At 39.5% G+C, this 12,450-nt stretch overlaps 1 protein-coding gene across 1 annotated transcript in view; it reads left to right on the top strand.

Annotated features, from left to right (window-relative positions):
• PDS5A (PDS5 cohesin associated factor A) overlaps positions 1-12,450 on the top strand; it is a 133,683-nt gene that overhangs the window by 45,762 nt on the left and 75,471 nt on the right. The window contains exons 2-6 of the mRNA XM_021710572.1: positions 2,303-2,506; positions 4,220-4,306; positions 4,740-4,837; positions 7,299-7,425; positions 9,256-9,336. Of these exons, the coding sequence (XP_021566247.1) occupies positions 2,303-2,506; positions 4,220-4,306; positions 4,740-4,837; positions 7,299-7,425; positions 9,256-9,336 (597 nt within the window). The remainder of the gene's footprint in view (positions 1-2,302; positions 2,507-4,219; positions 4,307-4,739; positions 4,838-7,298; positions 7,426-9,255; positions 9,337-12,450) is intronic.

The raw sequence follows: 12,450 nt of genomic DNA, 5'->3' as shown, positions 1-12,450 counted from the left end.
TTTTTTAGTTGGAGTTTCACACTGTCGCTCAGGCTGGAGGGCAGTATCACACTCTCTTCTGGGGTTTAGAAATTATGGATTTTTCTTTCATTTTTTCATTACACTTTATATTTTATGATGCTTCCAAAATGTGCATTTGTTAACTTTATAACCATAAATAACAATATTTTTTCTAATTAAAGTATTTAATTAGAAATACGACTGAATAAAATCATAAAATTGCTTTTTTTTTGAGTTGGAGTCTCACTCTGTCGCCCAGACCGGAGTGTAGTTGCCACTTGCGGCCACTGCAGCCTCAACCTGCTGCTGGACTCCGGCGATCCTTCCGCCTCAGCCTTCCAAGTAGCTGGAACTTCAGGCACGTGCTACCACGCCCGGCTGATTTTTGATTTATTATAGAGATGAGGTCTTGCTAAGTTGCCCAGGTGGGTCTTGAACCCCGGCTCAGGCAATCCACTCACCTCAGCCTCCCAAAGGCGTGGGATTACAGGCTGAGCCACCGAGCCCGGCTATAAAATGACTTTTTAATCATGAAATGCAAAGTTCGTTAAAACATGACATGAAGTAGCAGTTTTAAGAAGCCTAAACATGGCAACTTTGATTATAAAATATAAAATAAACATCATCAATGATGTTGCCAAATGTCAGATGAATTTGGTTGCTGATACTGGACCAAGAAGTCTTTTTACTTGGGCTATATATAAAATGAATAAAAAGAATCTAAAGATCTTAACAAATCAGGTGATAATGCAGATAACGTGTCTGTGAGTGAGCCAAAAGATGATATTTATAAGTTTCTCTCTTTTTTTGTCTCCCTTTTCCCTCCCTCCTTCCCTTCCTCCTCCTTTCTCCCTCCTTCCATTCCTCCTCTTTTCTTTCCTTCTTTCCTTTGTTGGAGTCTCACTCTGTCCCCCAGGCTGGATTGCCATGGCATGATCACAGCTACCACAGCCTCCAACTGCTGAGCTCAGGTGGTCCCTGAGCCTCAGCCTTCCAAGTAACTGGAACCACAGGCATGTACAATGCCTAGCTAATTTTTTGACTTATTTTAGAGACGAGGTCTCACCAAGTTTCCCAGGTTGGCCTCCAAACCCTGGGCTCAGGCAGTCCTTTCGCCTTGGCTTCCCAAAGTGCTGGGATTACAGGCATGAACCACTGCCGTAGGTTTCTTTGAGACTGGTTATTTCGTGCTTGTGATCATTTAAGAATTTCCCTAAGTTCTTTTTTTTTTTGAGTTGGAATCTCACTCTGTTGCCCAGGCTGGAGTGCAGTGGCACGCTCGTGGCCACCGCTGCCTCAACCTGCTGGGCTCAGGTGGTCCTTCCACCTCAGCCTTCCAAGAAGCTGGAACTGCAGGCACGTGCTACCATGCCTGGCTAATTTTTTGATTTATTGTGGAGATAAGGTCTCACCATTTTGCCCAGGCTGTCTCGAACCTGTGGGCTCAGGCAGTCCTCTCACCTCTGCCTCCTAAAGTGCTGGGATTATAGGCGTGAGTCACCACGCCCGGCTTCTCTAAATTCTTATTTATTTTTATTTTTTGAGTTGGAGTCTCACTCTGTCGCCCAGACTGGAGCGCAGTGGCCGCTCTCGGCCACCGCAGCCTCAACTGCTGGGCTCCGGCGATCCTTCTGCCTCAGCCTTCCAAGTAGCCAGAATTACAGGCGCGCGCCACCATGCCCAGCTGATTTTTTGATTTATTGTAGAGATGAGGTCTCGCTGCCCAGGCAGATCTCGAACCCGCGGGCTCAGGCAATCCACTCACCTTAGCCTCCCAAAGGTGCGGGATTACAGGCTGAGCCACCGAGCCTGGATTCTAAATTCTTAAATGAAGATTTACAAAAATTTGATTGTGAACGCTCTGATAGTAACTAAAAATAGATTGTGTTGTAATGGAGATGACTTTCAAGATATATAGTCGGTTGTGGTGGCTCATGCCTGTAATCCCAGCACTTTGGACAGTGGAGGCAAGAGGATTGCCTGATCCCAGAAGTTTGAGACCAGCTTGGAAAACTTAAGGAGACCTCATCTCTACGGTAAATCAAAAAATTAGCCACGTGTGGTGGTGCATACTTCCATCTACTTGGAAGGCTGAGGTGGAAGGATCACCTCAGTCCAGCAGTTAGAGACGGGGGGATGACTATGAGCTTGCCACTGTATTCTAGACTGGACAACAGAGTGAGACTCCTACTCAAAAAAAACAAAAAAAAAATTCTCTCTCTATCTCACACACACATATATGTTCTTCAGTGATTTTTAAATACCAGGCGTTGATTATATTGTTTTTTATGCATTTTTACAGATGGTGGTGAAAACTTTTATGGATATGGATCAGGACTCTGAAGATGAAAAACAGCAGTATCTCCCACTAGCTTTGCATCTTGCATCTGAATTTTTCCTCAGGAACCCAAATAAAGATGTGCGTCTCCTTGTAGCATGTTGCTTGGCTGACATCTTTAGAATCTATGCCCCAGAAGCTCCATATACATCTCACGATAAACTTAAGGTAAATATAGTCTTTACACAATCACTTTAGTTTATGTTGTAGTTCTTTTCATTCACCACTGATCAGAAAGTGTACTTTTTGTTGTAGTTATCCTTATGAACATAGCTTTTATATTATTCTTACCGTCTTATGATCATAAGTTTCAAAATCAGTCATTCACTTAATATTTATTGAGTATATGCACCAATGACTGGTATTTTTTTGAGGCATAGGAAGGTGAGTAATCCTTGTCTGCTTGTCTATCTGCTATAGCAAGGACAATTTCAAAGTTGTCCCATCCTTGTCAGCTCATATCGAACTTTCTGGCTAATCCATCACAATAAATAGCAAATTGATGATATATTTTAGAACAATGATATACCATAATTTATACATTCAAATGAATGACTATTTTTCCTTACAAGCAGTTAATCATGGAAAACTATACTCTCATCTTGGTGATTCTGCCTTTTTTCAAATGTTTGAGGAACTCTTATTTTAATCTCTAGAGCTGGTTTAATTTTTCTTGTAGAGACAAGATCTTGCCATGTTGCCCAGGCTGGTCTTGAACTCCTGAGCTCAAGCAATATTCCCATCTCAGCTTCTTAAAGTACTGGGATTATAGGCATGTACCACCATGTCTGTCCTCAGTTTTCATTTTTATTTTTTTGTTTCTATTTCTTTTTTTTTTTTGTAGAGAAGGGTTCCCACCATGTTGCTCAGACTAGCCTCAAGTGATCCTCCTTTCTCAGCCTCTCAAAGTGCTGGGATTACAGGTGTGAACCACTGTGCCTAGCTCATAAAAAAATTTTTTTTTTTAAATAAAGATGTGAGCCGGGCGTGGTAGCACGCGTCTGTAGTCCAGCTACTCGAAAGGCTGAGGCGGAAGGATCGCCAGAGCCCAGCAGGTTGAGGCTGCGGTGGCCGGTAGCAGCCACTGCACTCCAGTCTGGGCAACAGAGTGAGACTCCAACTCAAAAATAAATAAATGTGTGATTTTGCTATATTGGATAGGTGAGTCCTGAGTTTTTGTGCTCAAGTGATTCTCCTACCTCAGCTTCCCAGGGTGTTGCAGTTACAGGCGTGAGCAACTACACCCTTCCTGATGTCATATTTTGAATAATTTTATTCTTGCCAAAGTGTTATCCTGTGGACTGCTTTCCTTAAAGTATTTCTGACATGTTGATACTATTTTGACATAAAACTTCTAAAGAAAGCTTATTAAGAAATGATGCTCTAGCGTCATGAAATGTAAAATGCTTGGATTGGATTGTTATCTTTATTTCACATAACCTTGTAGTCAATTCAAAATGTCAATTTCAAAACTTTGCTGAAAATTATTATTTAGGAGATGTAATGGAACAACTCATATCTACCTTCTTAAAATGAAGGTAACTGTTTGTCATGATGCAAGGTGAAGATAATGAAGTGGACATGCCTCAGTAGGAAAAAAGGCAGTAAGAAGTAGAACTTACGTCCTCTCATGAGGAGAAAACCTGTAGAGTCCTGGAAGTAACAGTGTTTATTTCTACTTCTAGAGAATATTATTTTGTATGATTTGATCTTTTCAAGTCATTTTGAAAATGGACTAATCCAGTCCCAAGGCATTCAGCTAAAGGAGAACTTTCTTTTAGTGTAGTCTTTAACAGATAATATATTTACAGACTGTTAATGGGTTGTAAAAGAAAGATATTTGTGTATAAATTAATTTTTTTCTTTTCTTTTTTTAAACAGGACATATTTTTGTTTATTACCAGACAGTTAAAAGGTTTGGAGGATACAAAGAGTCCACAGTTTAATAGATACTTTTATTTATTAGAGGTAAAAAAAATTTTTATTTAATAAATATTACAGTATTTTGTATGGCAGCAAATTCTTTGTAGTAGCTTTGTAATGGAACATGAATTACATGAATAAAGTATATTCCACTGTAAAAACTGTAGGTTATTTGAAGCTATAGCTTTATCTTTTGCTTTGTTTTTTTTTTAATTTAAAAATAGATTAAAGCTCACTACTCCTTAAACTTTGTATGTGTATGTATTTGTCAACCCCAAAATATTCAGTATTTCTTACTTTGAGAAAGATAATGCTCTGAGGTATATGACTAACTGGAACACTGGTAATTTTATATGTTTGACCTTTATAGACTTTAATGTAGATTTATAGTTCTAAAAATTCAGTTTTACTAATGAGATAGCTTTTGTCTAACTATTCTTTATGTGTATGATTAAATAATTATTTTTATTTATTTAAGAATTTAGCTTGGGTTAAATCATATAACATCTGCTTTGAATTGGAAGATTGCAATGAAATTTTTATTCAGCTTTTTAGAACTCTCTTCTCAGTGATCAAGTAAGTTTTTTTTAAGCACTTGTGTTTGTCTCTTTTTCTTGCTTTGTGAATTTAAGTGTCACATACTCTGTTATAGTTATAAGCAATTGTTTTCCTTAGAAGACTTAGTCTGAAGAGGAAAGTAAACACAAATTCTGTTGTCTAAAATCTGCCTTTGTCCTCATACTACCACTTTAAATTATAGTATCAATTTGTTAGTAGATTTTTCTGCCCCAGTCTGTGCTGAGGACTATGGAATAGTAGAGGGGTACAAAGAAGCATAGCCCTTTTTTCTAGAAACTTATTATTCAATAGAGGTACTAGTGTGCATTTGTAAAGCAAATGACATGAGATTTTATACAATAAAGCACTAATTATAAGGTGTAAATTTTGAGTATGGTATGTACCATTAGTGATAAGAGGCATGATAGCTCAGTTCATAAGTGCATTGACTTTGATATCCTCTTATTTTGGACGTAAAAAATGTTGTCTTAATCAAGGTCATTTATTTATTTATTTATTTACTTATTTTTGACTTGGAGTCTCACTCTGTCGCCCAGACTGGAGTGCAGTGGCCGCTCCTGGCCTCTGCAGCCTCGACCTGCTGGGCTCCGGTGATCCTTCCGCCTCAGCCTTCCAAGTAGCTGGAACTACAGGCGCGCGCTACCACGCCCGACTAATTTTTGATTGATTGTAGAGATAAGGTCTCACCAAGTTGCCCAGGCGGGTCTCGAGCCCGCGGGCTCAGGCTATCCACTCACCTCGGCCTCCCAAAGTGCTGGGATTACAGGCTGAGCCATCAAGCCCGGCTTATTTATTTTTTTAATTTAATTTTTTGTGTAGATAATGTCTTACTGTGTTGCCCAGGCTGGTCTTGAACTCCTGGCCTCAAGCAGTCCTCCTTGCTAAGTATTGGGATTACAGGCATGAGCCACAGTGCCTGGCTTCAACTCTTTCATTAGAGAATATAGAAATTAATTCCGAGAGAGGAAGTGTGGTGGTTTTCCCAAGGACAAATTGCTGAACAGAAGAAACTCGAATTCTAATGTCAGTTCATTTTTTTTTAGTTTGCTTTTTGTTTAGTAAGTCAAGCATTGCTGTGACATGTGATTTAGAGTATTGCATTATATGCAAGCAATGTATCTCAAAGACATTGTCTAGAGAAAAGTTAAACTTTTTACATATTTACTAGCCATGTGTGGCTAATGGGTTGCATATTGGACAGCACATTCCTAGAATTTTCTGTAGATTTTTATGAATACTGTATCATGTTTTACTGTTCCTTAGGTGGAATGGTACAGGGATTACCATTAACCTGGAACAAATAGGAAAGGATCAGATCTGTTGGAAGGTCTGCCCTTGGTCTAGGGATAGAAGCTTATAGAAGACCCCTTGAGAAAAAACTGCCTGTGGCATTTGACTAGCAGTGGGCCCTTTAAAAGCAAATGACAGACTATATAAACCTCACTTTTTTTTTTTTTTTTGAGTTGGAGTCTCACTCTGTCACCCAGGCTGGACAGGCACTGCAGCCTCAACCTGCTGGACTTAGGTGATCCCTCCGCTTCAGTCTTCCAAGTAGCTGGAATTACAGGCATGCTCCACCACACCCAGCTAATTTTTTTATTTATTGTAGAGGTGAGGTCTTCCCAAGTTGCCCAAGCTGGTCTCGAACCTGTGGGCTCAGGCAATCCTCTCAACTTCGGCCTCCCAAAGTGCTGGGATTATAGACATGAGCCATCACTCCTGGCCTAAACCTCACTTTTATGCTAGTTAGCTTTTGCTGCATCACAAATCAACCTAAAACTTGATAATTTAAGACAACCACCATCATGATTCTGCTTGGCAGTTGTTTTTATCTGGAGTAGATTTGTCTGTGTATTTGTAGTATGTTGGTAGTTCTGGTAAGCATCTTAGACCAAACTTTTGATTTTCAGTATTAGTGAATTAAAACTTCTTATGGCAAAGATACAGCAAGAATTACTGCTTTTGGCTTAGGCTTTTGGTGGGGGGAGTATGTTTACATCTTGTTTTGAATATTTTATTAAATTCTGTGAGTGAAAAAAGGTTGCATGAACTCTCTACTCTCATTATCTTACAGTTTTTTGGGTTCCATTACTTTAAATTTTATTGTCTGTTAAAATGTAGAGCATGTAAGCAAAAAGTTTTCTTTTCTTTGAAGTTAACATTTTTTTAAGTCTGAATTTTGTTCATTCTTGGAATCCTAGCTGTATAGAGAATTCATTTTTCTTTTTCTTTTTTAATGTAATGGAAGAAAATGTACTTCATTAGAAATTTGGTCTTTTAAAAAAAATAAGCAGTAACTCCTAACTCATAATAGTCACCAGAGGGAGACAGTGAATACAGCAGCCAATATTTCTTTGTCATTACTGGCACTGTTCTCTCAGGTGAAAATCCTTTTGCAGCTTGGATTGTTGTTTTAAACTGGGAAGCCTGAATTTTCTTTCTTCTTCTTTTTTTTTAGCAATAGCCACAATAAGAAGGTACAAATGCATATGTTAGACTTGATGAGTTCTATCATCATGGAAGGTGATGGAGTTACTCAAGAACTGTTGGACTCCATTCTTATTAACCTCATCCCTGCACATAAGGTCTGTAAAGTGTGGAGCTTTTGAAGATTGTAGTACTCCACATAAGAATAAACAGTGGTTTTATGGCCATTTGCAATCTCACGTAATTGTACCCACTATCACTCTTCAACCCAAAATGAAATTAATTAATATGCATTAGTCTTGTAGCTGTATTTTTAAAAGATGTATTGATAGCATATTGTGTAAACTTTTGTTAAGTGCTACTTGTTTTCTGGAAATTAATAAAGGCTCATATTCATCACTCATTGAATCTCGGAATCATAAGAAATTGGAATGTTGTCTTTTTGGTTAGTTTTGTTTGCAAAAGAAATGTATTTCCTCCTTTATAGTATAGATAGATATGGTACACAGTTCTTTGTTTCTTTTCAGAACCTGCATCAGACTTTTTCTTAGGCACTTTCAGAAAATGGTTTGAAGCAGGAGCTATGTGGTTAATGTTAAGGGGAAAGGGTGATTCAGAGCTGTACCATCCGCCATTTTCCTTTTCTATTTCTCTCCAGTGTCCTCCTAAGACACTGAAGGACTGGGTTCTCCACAGGTCCCACTGAGTTCTGCTCAGCCTGTCCAGTGTTGACATTTGCCCTCCTGTCTTTTCTAATGCTTCAGTGACCTCTTCACATGCACATTGCATCTAATTATACTTATTTTCAAACTTATTCTTCTCTTGACTCTCAATATTTGCATTTTATTAATTGAAATGCATCTGTAGTTGATAAAAATTTTTTAGAGTATTACAAACGGGAGGATATTTCAGGCAAAATAAGAGAAAAGCTTAAGAGAACTAGCCAGAATATTTGGTTTTTATATACTAGTTAGAGGTATTTTATGAGTAGAAAATACACCTTTTTAGGAAACAGAAATAAATGTTAACTTAATTTTAAGCTAATGGTATCTTTTGTCAAGGGAATATAACTATAGATATAAGGGGTCAGGAAGCTATAACTTGTTGATAAGATATTGGGCCATTGCTTATTTTATTTAGGTAAGGTTTTATTGGAACACAACCATGCTGTGTTCATTCATTTCATTTTGTTTATGACTGCTTTCACACTACAACAGCAGACTTGTGTAGTTGCAGCTATGATTGTATGAGCCACGGCTACTAAATTATTTACCATATGGCTCTTTACATAAAAAGTTTACTGACCTCTAGATAATAGGATTTCCTAGCCTCTTTTTCCCAGAGTTACCAGCTGATGGTGAATAAGTCTCCATTTGATCCAAAAGTTCAAAATATAGAGATGCTAATAGGTATTCTTCAAAACAAGAATTCCTTTTTTAGTCACTTTTTAAAACTCAAATGTGTCTTTCTACAGCCTTCCTCAGACCCTTTAATTTCGTGCAGTGCATTGGGACTCTTGAAGAGGAGCATAAAATATAATTGGTCACAAAAACATTTTATATGGAACACTACTAGGTCTATTCTTCCCCAGAACATTCTTTGACTAAACTTTGCAATACTGAGCATTGTGAATCAGATAGGCAGTGTATGTTTGCTTAGGATGCATGAGTGTAGTTGTCAGTTCACATTGGTTAACAGATAAACAAAAGGGAAAAGCCTCAGATCCTTTTTCAGTTTAGTAAAACTTAATGGAAGGGTGCACTTTTAGCTCTCTAGTACATTTTGGTTTTTGATTCATAATTGCGTTCAGTTTACAACTTCTGTATTTAAGATCATTTGACTAGGGGATAATGGGAAAAAGCTTGAATGGAATTCAGTGGGTTTTTTATTTTACTATTTTGATAGATTTGAAGACTCCCGTGCTCTGATGGTATGATCTTATACTTAAATAATTCATTCATAACTTTCATATTTTTGTTGTTTTTCAGAACTTAAATAAACAGTCATTCGACCTTGCAAAAGTGTTGTTGAAAAGGACAGTCCAGACTATTGAGGCATGCATTGCCAATGTATGTATTTCTGTCTGTATTTATTCCATGATTGTGTAATTCTGAATCCATTGTACTAATTCATTAGAACCTCTTACAGGTTTGTTTAGCCTATAAATACAAAAGGACTTAAGTGTTCAAATATGACTAATGGTAGAGAAATGCAACTTAAGCTTCCTAGCATTATTTTAAAGTGGCACATGATAGTGGATATTGCATGAAAACTTGTCTACAGTCCCCACTCCTTGACTGCATTTGTATCTATGCATATTTCATTGTCTTCTATATAGGCTGATCTTTTCACTTTTTCCCTGCATTCCTTATCTTTGGATTTCTGTGTCACTACTGTGTTTTCTTTTTTTTTTTTTTTGAGTTGGAGTCTCACTCTGTAGCCCAGACTGGAGTGCAGTGGCCGCTCCCGGCCACCACAGCCTCAACCCGCTGGGCTCCGGCGATCCTTCCGCCTCAGCTTTCCAAGTAGCTGGAACTACAGGCGCACGCTACCACGCCCGGCTAATTTTTTGATTTATTGTAGAGATGAGGTCTCGCCAAGTTGCCTAGGCGGGTCTCAAACCCGCGGGCTCAGGCAATTCACTCACTTCAGCCTCCCAAAGCGCGGGATTACAGACTGAGCCACTGAGCCCGGCTTGTGTTTTCTTTATGTCTTCAGGTCGTTCTTCATAAACTCCTCTGTTTCTCCCTCTTGAGTAGTTCTTATATGTTTTTAAGTATAAAAATACTTTAAAAAAAAAACCTTTTGAGTAAAGGTTTGTTTTTTTAACTAAAAAAATCAATAATTTGGAAAAAATATTTGTAATTTTACCTTATAGCAATTTATTCCATTTCACATTTACTCATACTTACACCTATTATCTCACATAGTTTATGTAAAATTTTGTGTTTGTTTCATTTGCAATTATATTTTCATATTTTGACTCTTTTGAGTTGGAGCCTCACTGTCGCCCAGGCTGGAGTGCAGTGGCATAAGGTCAGGGCTCATCTCAGTCTTGAACTCCTGGGCTCAGGTGGTCCTTCTGCCTCAGCCTCTCCCACACCTGGAACTATGGGTGTACACTTCCATGCCTGGCTAAATTTTTGATTTAGAGATGATGTCTTGCTATGTTGCCCAGGCTGATCTCAAACTCCTGGACTCAGGCAATCCCCTTACCTCTGCCTCCCAAAGTGATAGGATTATAGACATGAGCCATTATACCTAGCCTTGATGTTCTCTTTAAATTTGTAGTATGAATAACTCTAAAGTATTCCTTTGAGTCGATATATGAGGGAAAACCCAAAAAACTTCAGAATTTATTTATAAAAATTGTATATATTCTTACATGTTTAAACATTGGTCACTTTCAAAATACTCTCCATTTGATGCAATACACCTATCTAGATGCTTTTTCCACTGCTCACACCCGTTTTCGAACTTGTCCATTTTGATGCCTTTTAGTGCTTCTGCTGTTTTTTGTTTCACCTCTTCCACATTGGCAAAACATTATCCTTTGAGGACTTTTTTCATCCAGAGAAACTGCAGGTCGCCCAGGTCAAGTTCAAATGAATAGGGAGGGCGGTATGTGGGGATCAGACCATTCAAATACTGATGAACACTCAGTATAGTGTGAGTTGTCTATTATGAAATGAGCAAATGCATTGAAAGAATCTCCAAAAGAGTTGCCAGGCACAGTGGTTCAAGCCTGTAATCCCAGGAGTTTGGGAGACCACGGTGAGAGGACAGGTTCGAGAACAGCCTGGGCAACTTGGTGAGACCTCATCTCTACAATTAAAAAAAAAAAATTAGCCGGGTATGGTAGCACGTGCCTGTAGATCTGGCTATTTGGAAGGCTGAGGCGGAAGTATTGTGGGAGCCCAGCAGGTCAATGCTGGCATGGCCATGAGCGTGCCCCTGCACTCCTGCCTGGGCGAAGGAGCGAGATTCCAAGTTAGGGCGGGGGGCGGAGGGGTTTCACTGTAGCCTAACACAGCTTCTCACGACAATGCTAGCTGGTATACTGATGCCAGGGGTGTCCTAGAACACTTACTTAGTGGGGGGAGGAAACCTGTACTATAACTGGCCCAGCTTCCAAAAGATAATTCCGGCTTTTGGGGGGGGTCCCTTTTATATACCCGTTTCCCTTTTGTTATGCATTTAGGGCTTTTTCTTTTCTAATAATTTTTGTGAGGGTAGCACTTATCTATTGTTGAATTATTTGGGTTTTTTTATGTTTTTTTTTTGAGTTGGAGTCTCACTCTGTCGCCCAGACTGGAGTGCAGTGGCCGCTTCTGGCCACCGCAGCCTCGACCTGCTGGGCTCTGGAGATCCTTCCACCTCAGCCTTCCAAGTAGCCGGAATTACAGGCATGCGCTACCATGCCCGGCTGATTTTTTGATTTATTGTAGAGATGAGGTCTCGCTGCCCAGGCGGGTCTCGAACCCACAGGCTCAGGCAATCCACTCACCTCAGCCTCCCAAAGGCGCGGGATTACAGGCTGAGCCACTGAGCCCGGCTCTGTTGAATTATTTTACACAGGATAAAATCCAAATGATAGTTTATTTTATTTTATTTATTTTTATTTTTCATATATCTTTTTGAGTTGGGGTCTCACTCTGTCGCCCAGACTGGAGTGCAGTGGCCGCTCCCGGCCACCGCAGCCTCAACCTGCCGGGCTCCGGCAATCCTTCCACCCCAGCCTTCCAAGTAACTGGAACTACAGGTGCGCACTACCATGCTCGGCTAATCATTTTGATTGATTGTAGAGATGAGGTCTCGCCAAGTTGCCCAGGTGGGTCTTGAACCCATAAGTTCAGACAGTTCACTCACCTCGGCCTCCGAAAGCGCAAGATTACAGGCTGAGCCACCGAACCTGGCACCAAATGATAGTTTATTAAATGTTAGTATTCTATTGCTAAATTAGTCTTTAGTTAAAATTTTTAAAGAATAGCACAAAAAACATGCATTGAAAAGTTTGTCTCAGCCTGTAATTCCGTGCCTTTGGGAGGCTGAGGTGAGTGGATTGCCTGAGCTCGCGGGTTTGAGACCCGCCTGGGCAATTTCACGAGACCTCATCTCTACAATAAATCAAAAAATTAGCCGGGCATGGTAGCGCGCGCCTGTAGTTCCAGCTACTTGGAAGG

Source organism: Carlito syrichta, unplaced genomic scaffold (genome assembly GCF_000164805.1).
Source record: "Carlito syrichta isolate Samal-C Ts95f unplaced genomic scaffold, Tarsius_syrichta-2.0.1 Scaffold290082, whole genome shotgun sequence".
Classification (NCBI taxonomy): Eukaryota; Metazoa; Chordata; class Mammalia; order Primates; family Tarsiidae; genus Carlito; species Carlito syrichta.
The sequence above is the reverse complement of the archived record's forward strand: the minus strand, read 5'-3'. Positions and strand labels throughout refer to the sequence as shown.